This window comes from Semicossyphus pulcher, unplaced genomic scaffold, assembly GCF_022749685.1.
Source record: "Semicossyphus pulcher isolate SPU_LCO1_2020_fin unplaced genomic scaffold, fSemPul1.0.p SCAF_19, whole genome shotgun sequence".
In the NCBI taxonomy this organism is placed as follows: domain Eukaryota; kingdom Metazoa; phylum Chordata; class Actinopteri; order Labriformes; family Labridae; genus Semicossyphus; species Semicossyphus pulcher.
The window spans coordinates 7,413,739-7,436,506 of NW_027211692.1; the positions used below are offsets into that span (position 1 = coordinate 7,413,739).

General features: G+C 42.4%; 1 protein-coding gene across 2 annotated transcripts in view; it reads right to left on the reverse strand.

Annotated features, from left to right (window-relative positions):
* Positions 1-866: 866 nt before the first annotated feature.
* The window catches only part of frya (furry homolog a (Drosophila)), a 47,925-nt gene continuing 26,023 nt past the window's right edge, over positions 867-22,768 (reverse strand). The window contains exons 24-62 of one of the 2 annotated variants that reach the window (XM_069668612.1): positions 22,177-22,234; positions 21,913-22,004; positions 21,580-21,752; positions 21,062-21,222; positions 20,379-20,489; positions 19,741-19,895; positions 19,323-19,422; positions 19,064-19,235; positions 18,489-18,745; positions 18,246-18,392; positions 17,991-18,159; positions 17,145-17,235; positions 16,977-17,059; positions 16,416-16,566; positions 16,023-16,126; positions 15,590-15,775; positions 14,611-14,812; positions 14,153-14,274; positions 13,865-14,052; positions 13,681-13,775; positions 13,013-13,593; positions 12,810-12,907; positions 12,557-12,727; positions 12,341-12,481; positions 11,784-11,963; positions 10,913-11,077; positions 9,967-10,041; positions 9,679-9,849; positions 8,236-8,436; positions 7,115-7,255; positions 6,132-6,292; positions 5,847-6,054; positions 4,794-4,943; positions 4,610-4,708; positions 4,444-4,527; positions 3,014-3,031; positions 2,657-2,767; positions 2,355-2,560; positions 867-2,265 (exon numbers count right to left, since the gene is read on the reverse strand). In XM_069668612.1, coding sequence (XP_069524713.1) covers positions 2,007-2,265; positions 2,355-2,560; positions 2,657-2,767; positions 3,014-3,031; positions 4,444-4,527; positions 4,610-4,708; positions 4,794-4,943; positions 5,847-6,054; positions 6,132-6,292; positions 7,115-7,255; positions 8,236-8,436; positions 9,679-9,849; positions 9,967-10,041; positions 10,913-11,077; positions 11,784-11,963; positions 12,341-12,481; positions 12,557-12,727; positions 12,810-12,907; positions 13,013-13,593; positions 13,681-13,775; positions 13,865-14,052; positions 14,153-14,274; positions 14,611-14,812; positions 15,590-15,775; positions 16,023-16,126; positions 16,416-16,566; positions 16,977-17,059; positions 17,145-17,235; positions 17,991-18,159; positions 18,246-18,392; positions 18,489-18,745; positions 19,064-19,235; positions 19,323-19,422; positions 19,741-19,895; positions 20,379-20,489; positions 21,062-21,222; positions 21,580-21,752; positions 21,913-22,004; positions 22,177-22,234 — 6,037 coding nt within the window. In that variant the 3' untranslated portion in view covers positions 867-2,006. Of the gene's footprint in view, positions 2,266-2,354; positions 2,561-2,656; positions 2,768-3,013; positions 3,032-4,443; positions 4,528-4,609; positions 4,709-4,793; positions 4,944-5,846; positions 6,055-6,131; positions 6,293-7,114; positions 7,256-8,235; positions 8,437-9,678; positions 9,850-9,966; positions 10,042-10,912; positions 11,078-11,783; positions 11,964-12,340; positions 12,482-12,556; positions 12,728-12,809; positions 12,908-13,012; positions 13,594-13,680; positions 13,776-13,864; positions 14,053-14,152; positions 14,275-14,610; positions 14,813-15,589; positions 15,776-16,022; positions 16,127-16,415; positions 16,567-16,976; positions 17,060-17,144; positions 17,236-17,990; positions 18,160-18,245; positions 18,393-18,488; positions 18,746-19,063; positions 19,236-19,322; positions 19,426-19,740; positions 19,896-20,378; positions 20,490-21,061; positions 21,223-21,579; positions 21,753-21,912; positions 22,005-22,176; positions 22,235-22,768 lie in introns of both variants that reach the window. The other variant, XM_069668611.1, reaches the window with a different exon arrangement.

The window sequence follows — 22,768 nt, forward strand, 5'->3', positions numbered from 1 at the left end:
CTGTTCACTCGATAGTGCTCGAAGCAGTTTTTCTATTAAACAAAAAGGCAGGTATACTTAAAACCTAAAAATATATAGTTATTTATTAATTCTATTTCCGTTTATAAGATGGTTAAACCACTGTTTATTTAGTTTACACCTACTTATTGTTTACCACCAGTTTATTTTATGGTGCTACATATTTTGGAGTACTCTATCAGTTCTTATATTTTGAATTTTCTTACATTTTCTTAATTTCACCTTTAACTTTTTTAATTTTTTGAAATAAAATCTCTTTTTATTCATTGTTGGAGGAACTAGAGATTTCATAGTTTGAACACCAATGAGTGCTTCTATGTATTGTGTCCCTAACAACAAAAATCTTGAATATTTCTCTAAGTTTAGCTTTTGTGGAAGACCTTGTTGGCTGTATTTCCTTCTTCATGAGGATTAATAGAGCTGGAGCCAAATGCTTCTGTAGATCTGACAGGAAACGGTCGCAAAGCCTCGAGTGGTGCACAACTTTAAGTCATAAAAAAACGCCCCATACACTGCTTGTAAGTAATAAAAAATAAGTAATAAAGTAATAAAAAAAAACGGCTTATACACTGCCTGTTGGCACCTGTGTCCGATCGCACTTGAAGCTGTTTTTTGGCACTTACTGACTTCGTTCCCTGCTATCTTGATCGTTGCTTGTGTTGTATTAACTCTAAGATGTACGTGCTTTGGACAAAAGCGTCTGCTAAATGAAATTGTAACATTGTGACAGGTGTCACTCAAGGTACAATAAAACACATGAAGAAAAAAAAACATGTCAAAACCTGAAAATCGCATCAGCATAAAAAATTAGTATGGTATCACACAAATCATAAAATGAAACCACAGTTAACAAATGTAAGTTTTATTTTTCTTGTTACATGAGTGTACAGAACACCAAAGTACAGTAATTGCAAAGGCAGTAGTATTTACAAGGCGAGAGGCTACACAAACATTTCTCCTTTACTCTAAAAGCAACTCAAAATTGTAAGTTCATAAAAATACAATCTTATGACTTTGAGAAAAGCCCCCATTGTACTATGTACAATAATTCAGTTAAAATAGCTTCTGTATTTGTTCATAAACATTACTATTACATTTTATAGTACATAGAATTTGCAAGCTTGGCAGGTTTAACAGGTGAAACAAAACATTTGTTTCCTATAAATCTAGTCTGATAAAAGCACGTTTTCCTCTTGCAAATAATATAAATAATTTATCTAGTTTCTAAAAAGCTGCACAGTTAAAGGGACAGTAAGATGTTTTGAGTAACAGATAACTCACGCTGCAGCATGTAGTGTGGGTTTGGGAGACATTACAGTAGTCTTGCAGCATGTTGAAGTAGTTAAATGTGAACAACTTATATAACTCAGTATCTATAATTCCATCTGTGACGGTCGTCTGGTAAATATCACACACTCAAGCACACACACACACGCACAACACCCACACACAAACACTCAAACACACACAGACAACAAAGACCCACTACTATCACTAAGTAATGAAGCCTCCCTTTCTTGTACTGACAATGCTCTTGTTTTCCAATGATATGCAATTCAAATACATTCTTTCCGGATACAGTAAAGTCTTCCACTTCTGTGAAGGATTGCACATTTTCCCTTGACAATTAAAACAACAAAACTGAAGGAGAATCATTTAGCTTTGGTTTGTCATGTGTTAATGTGAAAGTTGTTGACCTCAGTAGCAAGTCTTTGCTTTGTGACATTTTCTATCATTAGTGCAATAAAAGCCTAGATTTCTTCGCAACAGCAAAGTCTCTCATCTTTCTAAAAGACATCAGTATTGCTGCAAATCTGAAGATGCGACTTCATGACATTCTGATGTGCTCTGAGCAAGACGAGTAGGAGGGGGTTTGGTTATTCCCAGGAGAGAGCAGAGCGCTTGTTAACCACTGAGATGAGAGCAGCAACCCCAGACTGGAACAGGGCGCTGTGCAGGAATGGGTGTCACACACTGCCAGTCAGACATCATAGAGTTGATCCTGAAACCCTGGAGTCTGGGAGGAAAGCTGTGATGGCTCGGTAGCCTTGGGCTCGACGGATCATGTCCCGTATCTCTCCGTTCAGTTCCGTCAGCTTGACCGAGATTTCTGTCAGGTCCTGTTTTGAGCCCACCAGAGCAAAAGTTCCTGTCTGACCCAAAGTTTGATGTCTGAAGAAGATGTTCAGCAAGGTCTGGACCTCGTCCTCAGAGGGGCTGCCGAAGATGTCGTTAGGCCACATCGTTCTGCAATGAAAAGATTATGTTTTTCGATAACATACACTCCTCACATACAGGAAAATCAGTAATTTTTATAGACATTTTTCTTCCCTCACCTGCACTCGCGAATGTGGCGGATAGCCGTCTGAAACTCGTTGTTCTTCAGACACTCCAGGATGGCTTGCACGGCGGCCTCAGAGGAGCTGAAGGTGGGCTCAGAGCAGGAGCTGTCACGGGCAGCAATCTCATCATTTGTCACTGAGGTTGCTGCTACCCTCAGGCTGCTCTTCAATGCATTGAGCTCTTTGGACATGTTTGTCAGCTGAAGGTTGAGAAGAATATTTTTTAAATAAGGACATAAATCAGATGGCAGGTGTCATGTTTTCAAAATAAGAAAACTAGTACATGATGTACCTACCTGTGGGATAGCGCTTATTGCATGGACCTGTTCAATCAGCTTACAGTAGGACTGAAAAAGCAGCAACAGCTGAAAGTGGAGTTTGTAGAGTCTCTGACAGAGCTCCAGTTGCTGAAAGGAAGAGGAATGTGGTTGTTAGCAATACTTATATACATATATACTTAGTGAGACATTTTTAGGGATATGCACTTAGTGGATAATAAACTCGTAAGTACAAGGGAACTACTTGTTAATTAATGTCAAAACTGCAGCAGTAATGCAGAGGTCTAACTAGTACTGAAAATGGGACAACAGTTAGCCTGAGTTTTGATTTAAAAACAGAAAAACAACAAATAAGAACAAGTCTTTCAAACTTACAGCCAGAGATTCCATTTGCTACAAAGCAAGCGTGTTACAGGACAGAAAAGAAGTAAGGAAAACAGAATCAAAGGAAGGGCATGCAATTCCTCATTATTTGTACTTAAAAGTGGGTGAAAAGTAAGAACAGCGCAGGTTATTGGCATGCAGAGAGGAAGAAAAGTGAAGGTCGATGTATAAAGTAGAATTGAAAGAGGGCTGGTAGTCGCCGTAAATTAAAGGTTCCCTGTGGAGTTTCTGGCCTCTAGTGTCACAGAGAAGACTGCGTATACACAGTGAGCAACTGTGTGCATACAGTGCGTGTTGATAAGATGCCAAGATATATTGCAATGCACCAACAAAATACTTATAGAAGTTAATTTAAAAATTAGCACATAAAGGGGGGAGTTCACTAAAGGAATGCACAGCTTTTGCATCCGCTAAACCTGTGCAAATGACACAAAAAGACTCCGCCTCATTCTCCCAGCACACGCAGAGGGTTGAATGCACCCCAAAGTGAGCAGAGCAAACAGCGTCTCTGTGCTCCGGTGTCATTTGCGCGAATGTAGCACCTAATTCACAAACACCAGCGCTAACAGCAGCGCGCAGTGAAAATCTACCGTCTGCAGAGAGCTGGTGGTAACTGTGGTGGCTCCACAATCAGACGCAAAACAAGAGCAAACTGCACGGATCTGTAAACCTTTATGGGCGTGTTTGCACTTCAATATCATCAGTGCAATTTGCTTTGTGAATCGGCCCTTGAGACGGAGCAGATCGCGGGTGCAAATGATGCGCAATTTATGGAGCTATCAGCGGCTACAATTCATTCTGAGTGAATTCCCCCCAAAGTGTTACACTGGAGGTGAACATAACTTTTGTGTGTTGACAAGAAAACTCCACAGGACCCATTTAATTAAAATGTTAAGTAAAGGAAGCAAATTAAATAATTCTGCCTGTTCATTAGCATAAAAGCTCTCACTTTAGTGGGAATCTCTATTAAGCTATTAAGAACCAAGTTTTAACAGCAAAACTGTCCATTTTGCTGTTTCCTTCCCTCGGGGATAAAGTGAACTGTTTAATACTAGATCAAATGCAACTTAAGACAGCTCCCATGCTCAGCAGAGTAGAAAATAATCATAGTGCACACTGAAAATGAGATAATTATAGTGACGTGCGCCAACTTCAAGTTGTCAGAAACTTGACATTTATATAGTGTGAGAAAATTAAAGCAACACTCACAGAGCTACAGTCTCACACAGTAACCGTGAGGCAGGAAATACAGTAGAAGAGGTCAGATGAAGTGGAATCTTGAGTCATTTTAAAACTTCCATTTTCACATAATCAACTCCTTTTTAATCTTAAATTAGACAGCCTTCTGTGTGTTTGATATCAATAGATATGGCAGCATGTCAGAGTTACGCCTCAAATGCCAAAAGAAATTAATCTTTTACCTTTTCCTCATGCTCTGCTGGTTGGCATGTTATTACGGTGCCTTCAGCACTCCTGGGGAAGGTTGCCTTACAGTTGCTCAACCACTATGAGAGACAGACATATTAATAACATAAATAACTCAACATAAAGACAATACTCTAAAAACACTATGTTTATTCTCCTCACAGTGAGCGCTGCCTCCTTTCTGTTGTTGTACGTATCCAGATACTCTTGAAGTTCCAACACGCTGAATTTCATTTTTTCCAGGAGCCCGTAAGACATAATCTATGAAAATAAAGGTCCGTGTGAATTTGTTCAATGTAACATTACACGTTAAAAAAGGACAGCAAGCTCATAAAAGTCTACTCACTGTGTCTGCATCAATGAAAAGCGTTGGACACTCTGAGCATGATGTAAGCATCTGAGAAGACCTCAGAAGCTTGGATCCTAATCCTCTCAGGCCGTCGCCGAGGTAACTCACAGCGTCACAGGTCAGGGAGCAAAATTTGGTCTGAATATTCTGCAAAGCAAAGACAGAAAAGTCCTGCTGTGATGCTGTCAAAGTCACTCATTTATCATGTATGGTATTTCCACTCTGTCATTAGCTCTGCTTTTTTCTGAAATGCTCCCCGGTCAGCTTTGGTCAGTGAAGTGAACAACATCTGTTTAATGAACGTCGGAGGATTTTCAACGTGAAAGCATCTACAGTGCCCTCTATTTGTAATTAACCAGACAACTTCTATAAGGAGCCTCTTTTCTTTAAAGGTTAATCAGCCGGATGACTAATCCTGTTACCCTTTAAGTAGAATTACCTAATTTGACCAGGCACACTGTTACATGAATTCAGGTGAACGCTCGTTACAAGGCCATGCTTTAAAGTGCTAATCTCCAAGATTTCAGTTTCTTTCTCTTTGGCGGCACCTATGGCAATAAGTGGTAACTGCGGGAGCACACCTCCCAGATATACAGACAGTGCTGCATGTGTGACGGTCGCTTTCCTTTTTAGACTGTTTGCCTTCATCTGAGCGTCCAATTTGTTTCTTTTTCTTTGGATTTTCACTTATTGTTGAAGTTGTATCTGTAGTCATCGATCTTTTCTTTGTTTGTTCAGCCATAGTAGATTACTGTTTACTCACAACACTTGCAGAGACCGGAAAAGCAGCCGCTTAGCTCCGCCTACCCTCTCTGGAAGACCAACCACTGCTGGGTGATGGAAAACGCGTCACTAACTGGGTACCAGTTGTGAATTTTTTTCCGCTAAAGTTGCACCAGACTGTAGTTCCTGTCTGTAATACTGCAAATGCGAAGGCTTTCATCAGTGGGCCATAGGCTCAATCATCATTGTGTTACCTCATTCGGTGATAGATAGAGACTTAACAGACATTTATTTAAATAAACATCTTTAAGATTATCACTTTAATACCTGAAATAGTGAGGAAAACACATGAAAAGTGTAGACAGCACAGGATCCATCTGAGTCAGACACCAGCTGGTTGATGTGAGTCCGCCAAGCCTCCTCTGCATCGTCGCACACGGCCGGTTGGAAAGCTGCGAGGATGGCCGAGAAGAAGGGTGACGGTGGCGGTGAAGACCGTGACTCGAGCGCGTCGTCTCTCTCCTCCTCTGCAAGGCTGAGCAAACATAAAACCCTGTTACCAACGAGGCCATTCTAAGTAACTTTAATTATTAATGAGAAGGGTAAGCGTACCTGGGTAAGCAGCTGTCAAGGTCCTGCTCTCCTTTGTAATCGATGTGAACCATGTCCATCGTCAGAGCGTCGACGCTGTTAAATTCAGGGGGGAGCTCAGTGATGCAGAGAGAGAGCTCTTCTTCATGGAAGTTTGTGTCTTCATCTTGGAACGAGTCGTGCTGAAAAAAGCAAAGCACACATGCAGTCTTAGCTGATGTCAAACTAAACGAGAGTCATGCCAAATACATGAGACAGCATGCAGTCAGGCTTAAACATACTAAAATGTGTTCCCTTTATAATCATAATACAGGTACATTTATGGGTAAATGGATACACTAACCTTGGCACTGGACCCTATGGACACTCCTTGTGATGTTGTCTTATATTTTGTAAATTTGGTGTGCATGATTTGCGCCAATTAAATAAGTTATTATATAATTGAATTGAGCCACCATCGTGGTTCTGTACGCTTTGGGACAGGCAATGTGTAAACCTTTCTTGACCCTCAAACATGCCAAGAGTTTTTAGTTGTTGCTTAGACCCACACAAGCTGAGGTATACACATTGCCTTAAACAGACAGACACAGAAAGAAAGATTGTTTGTCTCTATTGCTGCCTACAACCCTCTAACATCCCCTGATAACCACTGCCACAATTAAAGTAAGGCACAAGCTAGCCCATAGCCCGAAGCATCGAATTGCCTGGTTGCAGGTTTTTTAGTTCATTCTCCTTTAGCATGCAACTACTGAAATATCATGAATAAACTGGCTCATGCTCTATTCTGAGGAGAGGAGAAGAGTAGAAAAAAGAAAGCACCACAGAGTTATGCGCACCATAGACTGAACCCAAAGCACATAAAACATTCACACAACAACATTTTACAAAAAAAAGATGCGACAGAAAAGCTCCTATTTGGCAAAATTAGTAAAGAACTCAAGCACAGAATTGCGATAGGAATTAGTAGTTCCCAGAATCTCAGACACTCTGAAGCCCTTATTCACCCGCTGCTTCGAGTCCTCTGGCAGTTGGACCTCGAAACTGGGATTTTTGGTGTTCAGAGGAGTTGAAGGAGCTGAACTTGTATCGAAAAAGGCGGAGGGAGAGTCCATACTGGTCTCTGCCGTCGGGGAGAGGTTGACAATCTGCAAAGAGACAGATTAAAGGCTGTTGGATTTCTTTTCTAAATAGCACACGTGTCATTTTTCAATAAATATAATTCGATTAAAAACGGTAACAAAATCTGCAACATTTCTGAGTTTCCTGTTAGTAAGGACAGTGGTGAAGTGGCTGACAAAGCAAGAACAAGCGTCTCTTGTTCTGGGTGGGATGACAGCTGCAGGGACACATGGGCTTTCCATCTGCCACCACAAACTAATAGTAATGATGCATAATAATAAACTGCTAGCTAATAATGTATAAAGACAAGTGGAACAACAGAAACCTTTTAAGAGCTTTTAAAATGTGTGTTGACACAAGAGATTATCGACATTATCACTGAAATCAAAAGGGTGATTGAATGTCCATAAATGTTGTCTTGTTTGCAGAGTAACCAGAGGGTGGCACAAGAGGAAAGCTCAAGAAGGGGCCAAGATGGAAAGAATTTATCCCCTGAATTTCAGCTTTTGTTAGAAAACATTTAAATGCATATAATAATATACTGATAAAGGGTTGATAAAGTTAAGCTTTAGAGTCTTTTTAGTACTTCCCTGGAGTATTGAACTATAATTCCTATTTATATAACCACATTAACATGACCTGGGCCCCACTAGATAGCAGACAATGGATGGCGTAAACAATGAAAATGATTAAAGTTCATTTTAACAACTTGCTTAAATCAAACATTAGATGATCCTCCTAGCTACAGTGGCCATCAGTAGTAGTGAACTTGCTATTTGTCTCAAGATGCTGACTCAAACTAACATAAAAAAGGTTGAACAAAACATAATTTTCAGTAACTTCCAAACCTTTTTTGAGGAAACTAATGTCAGTGTTTTACAGACTTCTCCAGGCCTGCGGACACGCTGTGTATATCTATCATTTTCTGATGCTAGCATGCGTCCAAATCAACACCATCCTTCATTTAAACATTGATTTATTGGCATGTAGACTAAGGTGAACTTACAAGCTGTGAGTGGGAGAGGATCTGGCTGGCGGTGAGGGAATCTTCCTCAGACGACTCGTCTGAGTCTTCATGGGTGATCTTGCTGAGGCTGGGCATGCTGCTGGACAGCTGACTCTCCTCCAGGGGCTGCAGGTCACTGCGGTCCAGACTGTCCATGGAGCGTCTGCGCACTCCCCAGTTAAAGCTGTCCATAGTCTCTCCCTGCAACAGAGAACACCCTGAGTTTCCAAGTATGAACAAGTAAGGCATACTTCTTTTCTAACATAAACACATGCACACACACAGTCTGAATACACACAACCATGCTGTGCAGGTTAAGGTCTGTGAGAGACTTTGTCTCCTCATAGCTAAGAAAGGAAGGAATACAGGAGCCTGTGTTTGTGTTTGAGAACTCCCAGCTTTTATCCATCCCAGTCTGACTGCTGCTGGTTTAAAATGCAGAGTGACTTTTTAACTGGATGTGACTCCGGAGATGTCGGCCAACTTCCACATTCCCCCCAAATCTCCACATCAACAGGATAAACAAGTGACACTTCCTGTGGTGATTATCTTAATGCTGTAATTATCAATGATAGAGAACTAAGGCTTTCTTTTTAAGCAGACCATACTGCGTTTAAGATCAAAATTTCACCAGTTAATAAAGGCATCCCAGCTAAGCTGAACAAATGAAACAGACAACTTAAACCCACACATATTACAAAAACAAAAAACCCCAAAGTTTAATATTGGTCAAATTACAGTGGCTTGATTTGCTCTGGGGAAAACATCGACTTATATTATCATAATGTTCGTCTATGTTTGAAATTAACATCCATTAAATTCAAGGTAACCATGTACAAGGTTAAAAGCTGCACACGTGCATTGAGGCTACATGGTATACATCATGATATATCAGAGGTTTAAATATTGGAAATTATCTTTTAATAACCAGGCAAAGTGATAAAATAGGAAAGATACAATCAGCTAAAAAAATTTAGACTGTAAAAATGTATGCCTCATGTGATGATGAGAAATATGCCAAAAATATCGAGTTTTCAATACTTCAGAAGTGAGTGAATATGTGTCTTACACTACATGAAAACTGCAGACTCTGTTTTGTAAATTACACAACATGCACACACACTTGCTACCCTTGGCAGTTCACTAAATGATCACAAGCAAACACTCTTATAAACTCTTTCATATAAAAATGTAACATGACTAAACTTACCTGTAGCTCCTAGATAGCACAGACAGAAAGAAATAGAACAAAGGAAACCCCATTACACAGAGAAGGCACAACTGACCCAACACAGTACACGAGTGATCACAGTAGGAAAATACTCCAGAATCTTTGGGCTATTATCAGTTGTGTCATGGAGGTTTGACGATGTAAGTGTCCATTACATATGGAGGCAGGTGAAAACAGGATGGATGATTTGAAAACCAGGTCCTCAGACTCACCTCTCCGTCTTCAAGCTCCACATCCAGGAAGTCAAAGTCCTTGAAGACTCTGAACTGCTGCTCAGAAGTGTTGTCATCCATGTTGTCTGGCTCCCGGGTCCCATCGTCGGAGGACACCAGGCTGGGCTGGTGCTCCATGAGGTCCAGCTCCCCACAACTGGAGAAGATCACCTACACAGAGAAAAACAAATAGACGAAATGCCTTCAGGCTTTTTTGAATGTATGCTAATAAAAACGGTCCAGAGAGTGTTAAAATTCATGGAACTGCAAAAATAAATTGCATCTTACCGAAGGATTTTTTGTGAGCCCCACTTCTTGTCCACACAAAGACAGGACATGCACCAGCTTTTCCCTTGTTCTTTTCTGCAGAGGACAAGAGCAAATGATAAAATTACTACTTACTTACTGGACCCTGGTTTTACACCTGGTTTTAACATGCGATCTTCCTCAAGACACTTTATCTGAATAATCAAATCTCGTCCATGTGTCTTAGCATTTACACCTGGTATTAAAGAGGGGGTATTATACTGTTTCACATACATACATATATAATGTTACAATGTTGGATGTTCAGACTAAACGTGGGTGAAGTTTCAAATCTGTACGTAAAAGTATGTTGGACTAATCCCCAGGCTTCTCAGCTCAGTCTGCAGGCTGCTGTGAGCGCCAGGTTTCACACAGTTTTTCAGCACTTTGTGACATCACAAAGTGCAGGCTTCGGAGAGCTGGCCAATCAGAAGAAAGTGGGCTTGCAGGGGCGGGGTTTCTTAAAGGGACAGAGCTGACCGAGTCGTTTCAGGCAGAGTCTGTATGAGCACCAGTGTGAAAAAAATGAGGAGTTTTTTAAACTGTAAATTATGCTAAGCTACTCCACAGGTATCTTCAAATATGAAGCTTGAAATTAGCATAATACATCCGCCTTTAAAATGTGTCCTTGATGTCTAATTTGGGCCTGCATTGTTATAAGATCTCAATATGCACTTTAGTGAGGTGGGTCTTGTAAGTAGACACGGCACATCATTCACTTTTTACGACTAAAAAAGTCTAAGAAAGACTTGTTAGCAACTGCTGCTACTTGTAGCTTTTTGGGCTTTCTCAAACTAGCAAGAAAAGGTGGATAAAAAGGTGTAAATGAGATTAAACATAGGTTCCAGAGGCATCAGTTGCTGCCTTTGTCGTGTGTTTTAAATTATTATGACCATATTTCTAAGAAGATATTGATAGAAGTGCTCACCTGTGAAGACTGAGGCCTCTTCCAGCTGACTGGCACCAGCACGTTGTTGGTGGTGGATCCAGAGGAGGTGGAGGAGGTGCTGCGCGTCACTGCCGTGGTCCTGCTCTTCACATCTTGGCCCGGAGAGCGCTGCAGGTCATCAAAGCGGCGACCAATCACCGGCGTCTAACAGCACGGACACAAACAAACAGACGTGCAGAAACAGAAAGCTCGATGAGTCACGGAAGGTTTTGAAGATGAGAAAGTCCGTCTGTGCTTAGTCAATCCGTGACTCATGCTTCTTCAGGACTTTGACAGAGCATGACGTGATTAATGTTTTAATATAAGCTGTCTTTGATCTTTTATCAGTGTTTACAGCTTTTATTCCACTTGGCTTTCTGAATGTGTGACCGATCTGCAGAAAAATAAATCTTCTTGTTCTGTGCTGTATCTCTAAAAATATCTTCAGAAATGTCTGTGGTTTCGTCCAGTGTGTCTCAAGTTTAAATACACAAACTGCTCACTATCCACACACAAATTTCACACACACAAAGGGCGGCAGCAAAGTGCTGACATCATTTCCTGCCATTCATGAACTACACAAATAGCTCCCTGTTCAGTTCCCACTCCGTCAGTATCTTTGACATCACTTTCCAGCTCTGCACTGCATGGCTAATTGTGTTTACCTTTTTTAAGCTTTCAAGCTAATCTCAAGGGGTTTGGTCGAAAACAAATATCAGCATTGAGGAAGGGGAAGAAAAGTTTCCTTTCCAAAGAGCTTTACAAGATTCCACAGAACTTCAACAAGCACCACACCCTGGAAAATACAGGAAAAAGTACATACATGCATTACGCACGCGGTAAAAAGAAAGTCAGACAAAGAGTCTCTAACCTCGGATATATCAAAGTGGAAATCCAGCGTTTTCCCAGGCAGGGCCTTGGAGGAGCGGTCCCAGACTCGGCTGATGTCCTCGTAGGAGAGGTCACTCTGTGGGAACGAGGGCTGCACCAAACTGGCTGATCGAGAAACCACCAGCTTCAGGATATTCAGCGCTTCCCCCCAATGGACCGTCTAAAGGCATCGCAGACATACACACACCAATTCATCCATACGCACAGACACGTGTTTAGGAAGAAACACTTACAAATGTCTCTCAGTGTTTTATTGTCGTTCTATTTTTAGAGACAAGTGTTCTGGCAGTTGGCTCACAGTAGGAAGCCAAAGGAAAATGGATTCAGTATGAGGATAAGCAGAGCCCGAGCCTGTGGCAGACTGTTTATAGTTTGGGTGTGTCTACAAATTTACTGCGCTGACATAAGACTGCTTTTTTTTCTCCTCTTACAAAAAGGAACACAACACTCTCACTGAGAGCAAGATGCCTACAGATTTCCTGTGATCACATCTGCAGTAGGACACAGAATCAGGTGGTAATTTCTACTTAAACTCACCTGAACAAACTTCTCAATCGTCTTTAACACCTCCATGTTAAAGGGTTTTGCTTGAATTCCACTCAGGTCCATGTGACTCAGGAGGCTGTAGATGATTTGTAAAAGGGTCTGCTGCATGCTGGGGAGACCTTTCTCCAACAGCTGTTAAAAATTAAATGCCATTAATATATTTACAACCTTTGCAATCATGCATTAAGCCGATATGGCTGCACAAACCTCTGCCATGTATGTGACCAGGTTGAGCGTGATGTCGGAGAAAGCTTCGTGAAGGTATCGACACACCACATTGACCCAAGAGAAGCAGTCCCGCGTGTAGGAGTGCGTCTTGTACAGAGTCATGACGTGAGCGAGGTTGGAGAGCTTGGCGTTCTTCTCCTCAAGGCATACCTGCATACAAAATGTTCATTAGCTTTAAACATGTGATTGTATTTGAGGCAAAGTAAGGATACAGGAGAGAACAGATCCGAACCTGAGCTATCCTCTCTGCAACATCTTGACAAAACTGTGAAGGGCCATCGAAGTTCTGCACGAGATGTGGGAGCAGGCAGAGAACATTCAAGGGAAAACCTAACGGATGAAACACACTAATTAACATTCGATTTAACATAAAAATATCAGCCGTAAAAATAATTTCAAATGGCATCCAGGTGTCTTTAACTCTTTGCACTATACCTATGGCTTGTGACGTGTCCACAACAGGCACTCGGGATACAGGCGTGAGCTGGCAGAAGAGCTGCAGCGTGAGGTCAGTGGTGGACAGGGAGGTGAAGCCCTTCAGCAGCAGCTGCTGGAGCCCTGTGAAGCTGCTCCATTTCAGCTGGCTCTGCAGTTTCTCCAGCTTCTCCCGGTTCTCCTGTTTGTCCAGCGACATGTGGCCCAGCAGCTTATTCAACAGCCTCAAAGACATCTGATACTCAAACTCAAAGTCCGACTCCATCAGAGACACCGCCACCCAAAAGATGGTGGCCAGCAGGTTGCTGGGGTGGTTGATGTTGGTTGGGTCATTGATGTTGTCTTTAGATGAGGACGGGCTGCGGGTCTTTGATAGGAGAGCCTGCTGTTCACAGGCTTGGATGCGGTCCAGTGTAGCGCTGCGAGGCGGATCGGACCACCTGTCCGCCTCCCCGAACTTCTTGGGGACAGAAGAGCTCCTCTGATGTCGGCTCCTCTCTTCTCTTCTGAGGTTGAGCTGCCCGGTGCTCTTCCTGTTGGACAGCAGCTTGAAACTGGTGAGGAAATCTGGAGATGAGGCTCTGGAATTAAACAAGCAAATAAAATATTAGATATGTTTCAACAAAATAAAAGCCTTTTTAAAATATATATGCAGAGGAGACACAAACCTCATCAAGATGGCCATAAAATCATTGTTCTTCAGACATTCAGCCAAGTTATCCACCACAGACTCCAGCGTGAGTAACACCTCCATCACATAGCCCTGCAAAAGAGACACAAATAATATTGTGGGGATTTTTTTTTTTTTATGTTAAAGTTAGAAAGAAGTTAAGGGATATTTTATGCACTGACCTGCACTTCTTCTCCATGTTCACCGACGACTTCCACCAGCCTGGAGAGCAGGTCGGACACGGCGTGGGCAGAGATGGGCTGGCGGAGGGCTCGAAACACCTGGAAGGAGCGGCCAGCATAGTGACGGGATGAACTGCACAAGGCCGTCTGCAGAGCCACGTCGCTGAGCTGCTGCTCCAGGTGGAAATCTAACAAGACAGAAGAATGAAAATGAGAAGTATTGTTTGGCTGAGTGAAGGTTCTGTATTATAATATATTAATACTTTTAAGGATATATTCAAGGATTACCTGATTTGGACTCTCGGAACACAGACACGACATGTCGCAGGAAGTTGGTGAGCTGCCCCGTGCTTTTTGAAACTTGGTTCTTTGGTGAAATGTCTTCATGGCACCACAGTGGTCCATATGCTCTATGAAATGATTGTTTCCATAGTTACCAACAATAAAAAATAAAATAAAATAAAACCCTGAACATTTTAAGAGATTTCTCAAGATCACAGTTTTAACTGGAATTTTCAATGAATCCCATTAAATGCCAGCTCCAAGAGTTTTAATCAAATATCATGTATCAATCTATTTCTCTCGTGCACTATGCATACAGCACCACTAGGTGGTAATCTACCCCCAAAAATGTGAGTTTTCAACATATCAGTTGGATGTTTCTGCCGTATAAAAGGAATTTACTGGATAAGTTGAACTCCTGCACATGCAGAAATTACAGGGGAGCAACATGTAGGTATCAGTACCTTGTGGTTAGAAACTCAATGAGCTTGTTTGTCTTCTCATCCGTTTTACTGGAGGCCACCAGCTCCTCCACCTCGTGTGAGATTTCGGGCAGGTTGTTGCTGCTGCCCCCCAAACTCAAACTGGACGATGTGGAAGAAGAACTCAGACCGGAGTCTGGCACAGGAGACGCCTGACACTCCCGCAGGAAGTCGAAACCCCCTCCTGAACACAACAGAGGAGCAGGTGTGTGAGCGAGAAACAGGTTACGGTGGTTCATTTAGACACTTGATTCTGTGTCAATCGCTGGAGCCTGCAGCTGGAGCAGGCAGGAGTGAGTGTAAGAAGAGAACATGAGCTGTGTTTTAACATGTCTGGAATTTGAATCCAATTAGCCCTTTATACTGACAGTATTTATTTATTGTGCTAAGCCTGTCAAGCAAAACGACTTAATTGCTGGACAATCTTTCTCCATGATATTACATGTTTTTACAAATATGATTAACGAGGATTATTTTCTTTGGATCACATCATCGTGTGATATCACTATAAAACAAAAACATTTTTAGAGCATACACGCTGAATTTAAATAGTTAAAAGGACAAAAAATAATCTGGACATCTTTTAATGTCTAGACATTTTCAAAACAAATTATCAGCAGGGGGAGGAGAGGAGCCGAAGCAGCCTATCCGGGCTTTAGCAGATGGCCCCAATTTGGGCAAGAGGATAAAAATAGCTGAATGGAATGCTTTAATCAAGACCTTTGATGTCCTCTGTGCTCAATATTGCTTTTGGCACAGCGTCCAAATATTTCCCCCCCAGATAAGCAACCTATCTATCCTCTGAAAGGAATGTCAGTCATTCCCTCCTGATGTTCCAGTTTATATTAACCAGAGAGAAGAGCAATGTGTCAAATGCCAACTGGACCCTGGCCTTCTTCGACCTTGCAGTAAAGTGTAAATATATTTCTAGGTGAGTATTACAAAAGGCCTGTATGTTTACCTGAGGGTAAATACTCCGGCTGAAGGCTTGGCTTGCAGGTGAGGGTCTTGGTGCCGTTGATGTCGCGCGTCTGCAGCAGGACAGAGGCGATGGCCTGGAAGTTGTTGTTACAGGACAGAGTGATGAGCAGGTGAAGGAGGAGACGTTTGCTGTGCTCAAACACCTCTGGACGGTAGTGATCCATGCCTGAAGGAAGGAGCAGAGCGGTCAGTTCGTTTCAGCAAGCAGCAACTCTAAGACAAGATGCTGGTTGCAATAGCACCTCCTTTACCTAGTTTCATCTAGTTGATGTCAAAGTCTATCAAAGAAATTAATCGGTCTGATTTCAGCAACAATAATAATAACAATAATAACCTCTTAATGAAATATTTGTCCAGTTATTATCTACAAATCTGCATCTGTAAATACTCATATGATTATACTGTGAACTCACCCAAAAACAAGGCATGTAGCAGTAAAGGCAAGTGCATGGCCCAGTCCTCCCTCACGCTGTGGTCCACCACCATCTCTGTCATGAAGATGACGGCTATATTACACCTACAACACACAAAAACACATAATGTTAAGGCTCTCCATTAAATGAAACACACTAAGAAGCGTGTTTAAATCAAGTCTTATCTAAAATGACATGCCATTGAAGTACACTGCCACCAAATTGTGTCTCTATCTGCAGCAATAAGAGGTAAACTGTAGCAGCCTAACAAAGGTCAAAGATCAGTTTGTCAAAGTATATTCTTAAAGTACACTCCAACATACGCAAGGCAAGCTTTGTTATAATTTTAAACAAGAATTTACCCCTTTTAATTCATGTATACAGCAGTCTCACCTGTGCAGTGGTCCTCTGGGAGTGATGGTCTCAGGCAGGAAGTCCACCAGAGGAGCCCAACAGCCTCCATTAAGAGGCATGGGCAGAGGATGCGGCTGGTTGGTGTCAATGACAACCAACAGCCAATCAGCATAGGGGGGCAGAGGCTCACCTAAATGGTGACAGAAAATAGAATTGCTGACATTTTAGTCCACACATATAATGGCAAACCTCTATAAAAAGTTCACCAAAGCTGGACATGGGTGTTTTTTTATTATCAAAGGAGGCTCCTCACACTACTCTGTTAAACTAATTCAGACCAAGAGACTATAACAAAGCTGTTTCTGGGTCACTGGCAGTCATGTGGAGGCCCCTGGGTATGACTGCTTTTATTTCAGTGCCAGTTCTCACAGAAGCCTTTTAAGAACCCCAGGCCACTCTGCACCGCTCATGCATTATCGATGACACCTTGCCTTAGTCCCCATCTTACCCTCCATCCCAGCCTGTGTTATTCCACACTCACCAGACCATGAAAAGCACTTTTTTTTTGTCACAGGGTGTCTTGTACAGAAATACACTCACTCTTATCTTCATCGTAAGATCCTCCTGAGCTGTTGCTGTAGCGGGATTCCAGGCGGTTGTGGGCTCGTCTTATGTGGCTAAGCCTGAGGTCGGAAAAAAAAGACATCGTGATGGGTCTTTCTAGGGCTGTAATTAATCTCATGATGCGCTTTAAGATCATCTATCTACCTCTCCTCATTCTCCTTTACAGTCTTGGTATCATCTGTGTCAGGAAAGCTCTCCTGGCCTGCAACAACAGTGTTGCTGCTCGATGTGGTGCCTAAAAATGAACCAAAATAGAGCAAAACACTTAATATTTTAAGGTATATTGTATATTGAACACAACCTTAAAGACCCCCTCCAGTGAAAATCCAGGGTTTAACCTTGTAAACATCTCCATGTGGTGTTCTTCATGTGCTACAAGACATATCAGGGACAACATGAGCAGTCATCTCCATGGCTGGGCCTGTCTGCTTTTAAACTGCAGTGTAACAAGGACAGGCTGAACAACACGTTTTCAGATTGGCAGGTTTGAGAGGTCACAAACCTAAGGAGCCAATCCCGTTAATGGACAGGGTGATGCTATGCATATCATTATGTGTAACCTATGGCAACCACTTCGTCGATGCTCGAGCCAGCTGTAACCGACATCGTAACTTTTGCAAACTCACTACTGATGACTAACGTTAACGTTACTACTACTAATTACTACATTTCAAGCTAGTTAAGTTGAGACATGAGACGTGTTTTGTTTTCGCGAGTTGGAAATGTGCATAGTGGGCGGGGCCTATGCAGATTGGGAATTTTTTTAATGAGGGAGAAGGCGGAGATGCCTTGGGAGAATTTTTCAGTCACAATTTATTATTTCAAGCAGAGCATTTTATATGTCTTAAAACATGACTGGAGCCGCTCTTTAAACACCAACACAGCATTAAACACCACAGCCAAAACAGTTTCCCATGGTTGGTTGAAATTTACCACTTACTGTTTCAACTAGCATTTATTCTGATTGTGTTTTTCTTTTAAAATACATACCTGAAGCTGCTGTGGATACTTTGCTAGTGGCAGTGAAGCGATAGAAAGGAGGGCTATCGCAGTGCTGCACCACAGGGTTCACTGGATCTGTCTGTTGTAGCTCAAATATCAGCTCCTCCATCGTCTGCATGGTGTTGTTCCGGCACAGATAGATCACCACCTTCTTGATCTGCACACAACACAGAATATAAATGAGAAACTGGAAAAAAAAACAACATAACTACAACTCTAGTAAGCCTTAATGATATATCTTACATATGGCAGGAGGGTGGTGTCACTGCTGACGCCACATAGGCTGATGAGAAACTGCAGTGTGGTTCTCAGATTGTTGCTCCACTTGTCGTTGCAGACTAAAGCGTTCCAGGCGTTTTCCATCTCTGCTCCAGGTAGATCATCTCCATACTGACCAGAGGAGGGGTTAAAAAAACACATTATTACCTGCATTGATCTTATATCACACATGCTTTATTTCAGAACATTTCCCAGACATGACGTTACCTTGGCGGTCATGAACAAGAGGTTATTGAGCACCATAGATGTGGCCTGTAGGGAGCCCCAGCCGGTGCCCTTCAGCTGGTGGGATGAAGCTGTGTTAGTCGTCCGGCTAGAGGCGTCATAATCTGACGTGCAGGGTGTAAAGACCGGGAGCAGAAGGCCGCTATCCACCAGCTCGATGTTACCGAGCCAGGGCAGGAGGTAGGTTAGCATTATCTGCCTGCCGTTGGGGTGAGTGGTGGGAAACCTCTGGCTGACCTCTGCAGAGGAAACATCAGAATAACATCATTGAGGATTGCGGTGTTTATATTCAACACGGAAGTCAAGTTAATACTGTAATCCAGTTTCACCATAATTGCCAGTTTAATCCTGATCCGCACATGATCAGGGAGTTCCTTAATCGGGTTAAGCTCTCGGAGTTTCTGTGGTTAACCGGAGTATCTATAGATACAGTAAGATTCATGGTTGCGGAAGATGACTGAGCAGCGTTTAGTGGGAAACCATAGGAAGATGGAAAGCCTGTGAGAGTATTACAGCAGGCTAAATACCACACATGCACACATGACACAGGCAGCTACCTGAGAATAGAGGGAGTGTGAGCTCAGGGTACATCCTGGCCAGCTGGCTGGAGAGCTGAGGCAGTGAGACGCTGTAAAGAGGTGGCAGCGGACCATGGGTGCCGTACAGGATACTGTTTGGCTTCTGCTCTGCAATCCTCTTGGAGTACACAAACAACTTAGCCTCAAGAATCTGTTCAAAGAAAGAGGAGAAATGTGTCATTCATATCTGTAACCACATAAAACAAGAAGAGAAGGACGCTGTGTTTGTTTCTCTCACCTGCATCAGCTGCATTGAAATCTCATAGATTTCTCTGTTGGTGTCTGAGGCCTTGAAGAGGACCAGATTCAGCAGGGTTACGATGTCACTCGGATAGTTCCTGCTGGTTAGGAAAGAGAAAGAACAGAATGAAGTGATGCTGCAGTATTAAGAAATCAATGGATGGTGGTTAATATAATGTTTGGGGTCATGTTTTTACGATGAAGCAAGAGGGGAAGGCCGACTTCAGACAAAGAGTGAGCCATTTAAGAGGATTAGCTGAGGTAAGGCTTTGAATACTAAGCTAATATGCCATTTCTTCTTGGAGAAGAAAAATGATACAGAGACGATACTAACTAAACTCCACATAAAGAAATGAAGAAGATAAGTTAAGACTTTATCTTAACAGGTGACAGAGAGATATTGTGAGTCTTTGTACCTGCTGGCACAGACTGTAGCGATGGCTTTGAAGCATCCTGAGGCGAGCTGGTAGGAGCCCGTGTAGCAGCGATCCACGGCCCAGTTGAAAAGGTTGACCTGGTCGGCGTTGAGCTCCAGGAGCAGGATGACAACTTCACAGCCAAGCTGGTGGACCTGAGCCAGGGGAAGATAACAACACCAACACAACAACACATTTATTTTACGTTACATCTGAGGTTATGTGTATTTTTGAAAGGTTCAAGGATTCAGTGTATAATGATTCCAGTAGCTCTACTTCTGCTGCACACAAAATGATATATAACATCTTCTTGGCTAGCTGCCCAGCTAATGCTACACCTCAAGTCTTGTATTGAAAATATGAGGGTTCAAAGGGAGCGTTGCACAGGAAAAATAAACACGTATGAGCTTTATCTTGTATCACAGTAAACTGAAATAAAAGGCGAATATCAGACACATTTATTTTGAAACAAAACTCTCCTTCACTACTCGCCAGCACTCCTGTGAGATAATGTTGAGCACTTGGCAAGGTTTAGTGTTGGGCTTCTTACAAAGCAGGCTACAGCAAGCTATCAGGGAGGATTTCTGGGTCAGCTCTTTGTTTAAATGCACTGTGTTAGTAAAGTATTGGCCACTTACCCGCTGATCCTGGCAGGCTAGTATGTTATCCAGCCACTTATAAAGGTATCCGTCTGGAGAGAGGCCAACGTTATCAAACACGGGCCCGCAGCACAGCACAGCAGACATGGCCTGCAAAATCAAACAGTCAACAACATCACAGTTATATCTTTTATTTTACACTGCCAAAGAAGATGTTTAACACTGGTCATTGAACGCAACACCAGAAAAGAAAAGCGACTGTTTCTTTAAGTCTTTTTGATTGTGTAACCTCGCAGCTTGTTTACTGCTGCTCATACAGTAGCTCAGTTTGGTGGCAGGAAGTAAGTGTCACGTTCCCAGAAGTCATATTAGGTGACATCAAACTGCAGCGCTCACGCCTGCCAACATATAAAGTCTGTTCCTTCTTCTGTCCTAAAGATAGCAGTGGGAAGAGAGATGTAAAAATCTGGTTGCTGTTCTAGCTGAAGCACGTGTACATGTACTGCAGTCAGCTTGTGTTTGTTTTGAGGGTGGCTAGCAGAGATAGGATGTGAGGATTTTCCTTAATGCAGCACCAGTTCTTTTACTGAATCATTCCACTACAGCCAGAAGAAATATGTGGATTAATACTGCACATATCCTTCATTGTATACTGAGGTAATGGATAAGGTCGGAGCAAGATATATGTTTGATTTCCAACAGATTGAAGGAAGTGTGTTTACCTTCAGGGAACAATACTGGTATCTTGTGATCTGATGATTTCTGTCACTGTAGCGGTCCAGAGGTGTGAACATGATGCTGAAAGGCCCGGCCCACTGGCTGAAGAGGATGAAGAGGTGATGCCGCAGGCTCTGCTGTGGAAACAGGAAGCGCCTGTGGTGCACTGAGGAGGGAGAGGAGAAAACCTGTTATAGGTCTGCTCATTGAGGGAGTGAACAGTCAGCAAAAAAGAATAAGGTGTTTTTTCCCCTTGACAGATCATAAGCCATGAGTCATCACCTCTCCTAGCCTGCTTTGTCCTTCCCTTGGGACAAAGATCAATGTCAAGAGTCTTGTGCTCAAAGTGTTTGCTTACCCAAGCCAAATAGAAGTGTATAATATAATATGATTAACATCCCACAGTTTGATGACAAGGATGGATGGATTGTGCACAGCATCCATATAAAAAAGAAATGTATCCATGTTTTTATCAATCAGTCTTGCAGGGAGTCGTCAGGCCTCTCAAGCTGAATCTCTTTACCTGGGACACATTGGATGAGGTTGGCCACCATGGCGCTAAAGTGTGCTCGGATGTCCTTGAGGATCTCGGCATCTTTGTCATTCTCAGCTTCCAGCAGCATCCGGGTAAGATCCACATACTCCAGGAACAGGGCGCCAAGGGCGAGGGTGTCACGTTCCAGAGCTCCATTCGTACTGTTGGATGAGAAGGAAAACAGGGAGACGCCCGATGACAATCACAAACCAAACAATATGAGCCCAATCAAACATCCGTCAACAATCAAACAGAACAAGAAGCTGTGTCGACAAATAAAGGTTAAGTCTGGGTTATATCTTGTCCCGCGTCCAAACATACCTGTCACTAATGACACCTGCATCAGCCAGCAGCTCAAAGATCCGCAGCAGCTGCAGTCTCAGCAGGTCTCTCCTTTCACGACGCTTCTTGTTCTAAAAATAAGAAAATCCCTGATGACTTAAAGATTATATGATGTATCCCTAATTAGTGACTAATTAGACACAGCATACAGCTCATTATTTACAGTAGTTAATTCACAAGTTAAATCTAACAGTAAATATTTTGCTTATGTTGTGTGATATGCTGTATATATAATCAACCAACCTCTGGTCTTCTTTCTAAAGCTTCTTTCATAAGGGGATGCAGCTCTTCCACAAGTTCCCTGCGTGCAGACAGTGAAATATGAAAGAGGGATTTAGAGCTCAGAATGTAATATGCTTATCAAACATCCAGCATGCAAACACTCAAGTCTTTTTTTCAAGGAAAAGAGATTTATTGAGATAAACAATCAGATTTTTAGGGAACAGTTTAGATGCAGCTGTAAATGGCAACGAGGGACCACTCAACTATAATCCTGTTTATCTCTTCTTTAAAGCCAGAGAAGTACAGGTCAGCTTGTTCTCCAACTATCGGGAAAATAATGGATTGTGATCTAACTAGAATTTTAGTGTGTTTGTCCCATTTAAAGATGACTTTTTTTTAACTTTTGCCTTTATTGTATAGGATAGCGAGAGAGACAGGAAATGTGGGGAGTAGAGAGTAAGGGATGACATGCACCGAATGATCGGCAGACCGAGGTCGATCAGTGCGACGAGGACTGTAGCCACTAGGCCCTTAAACATGATTACGCCTCTGTTACAGTCTGTCTTCTATGTAAAACGCACGGAGGCGGAATGGTTTGGGCGAAGTCGTTCCG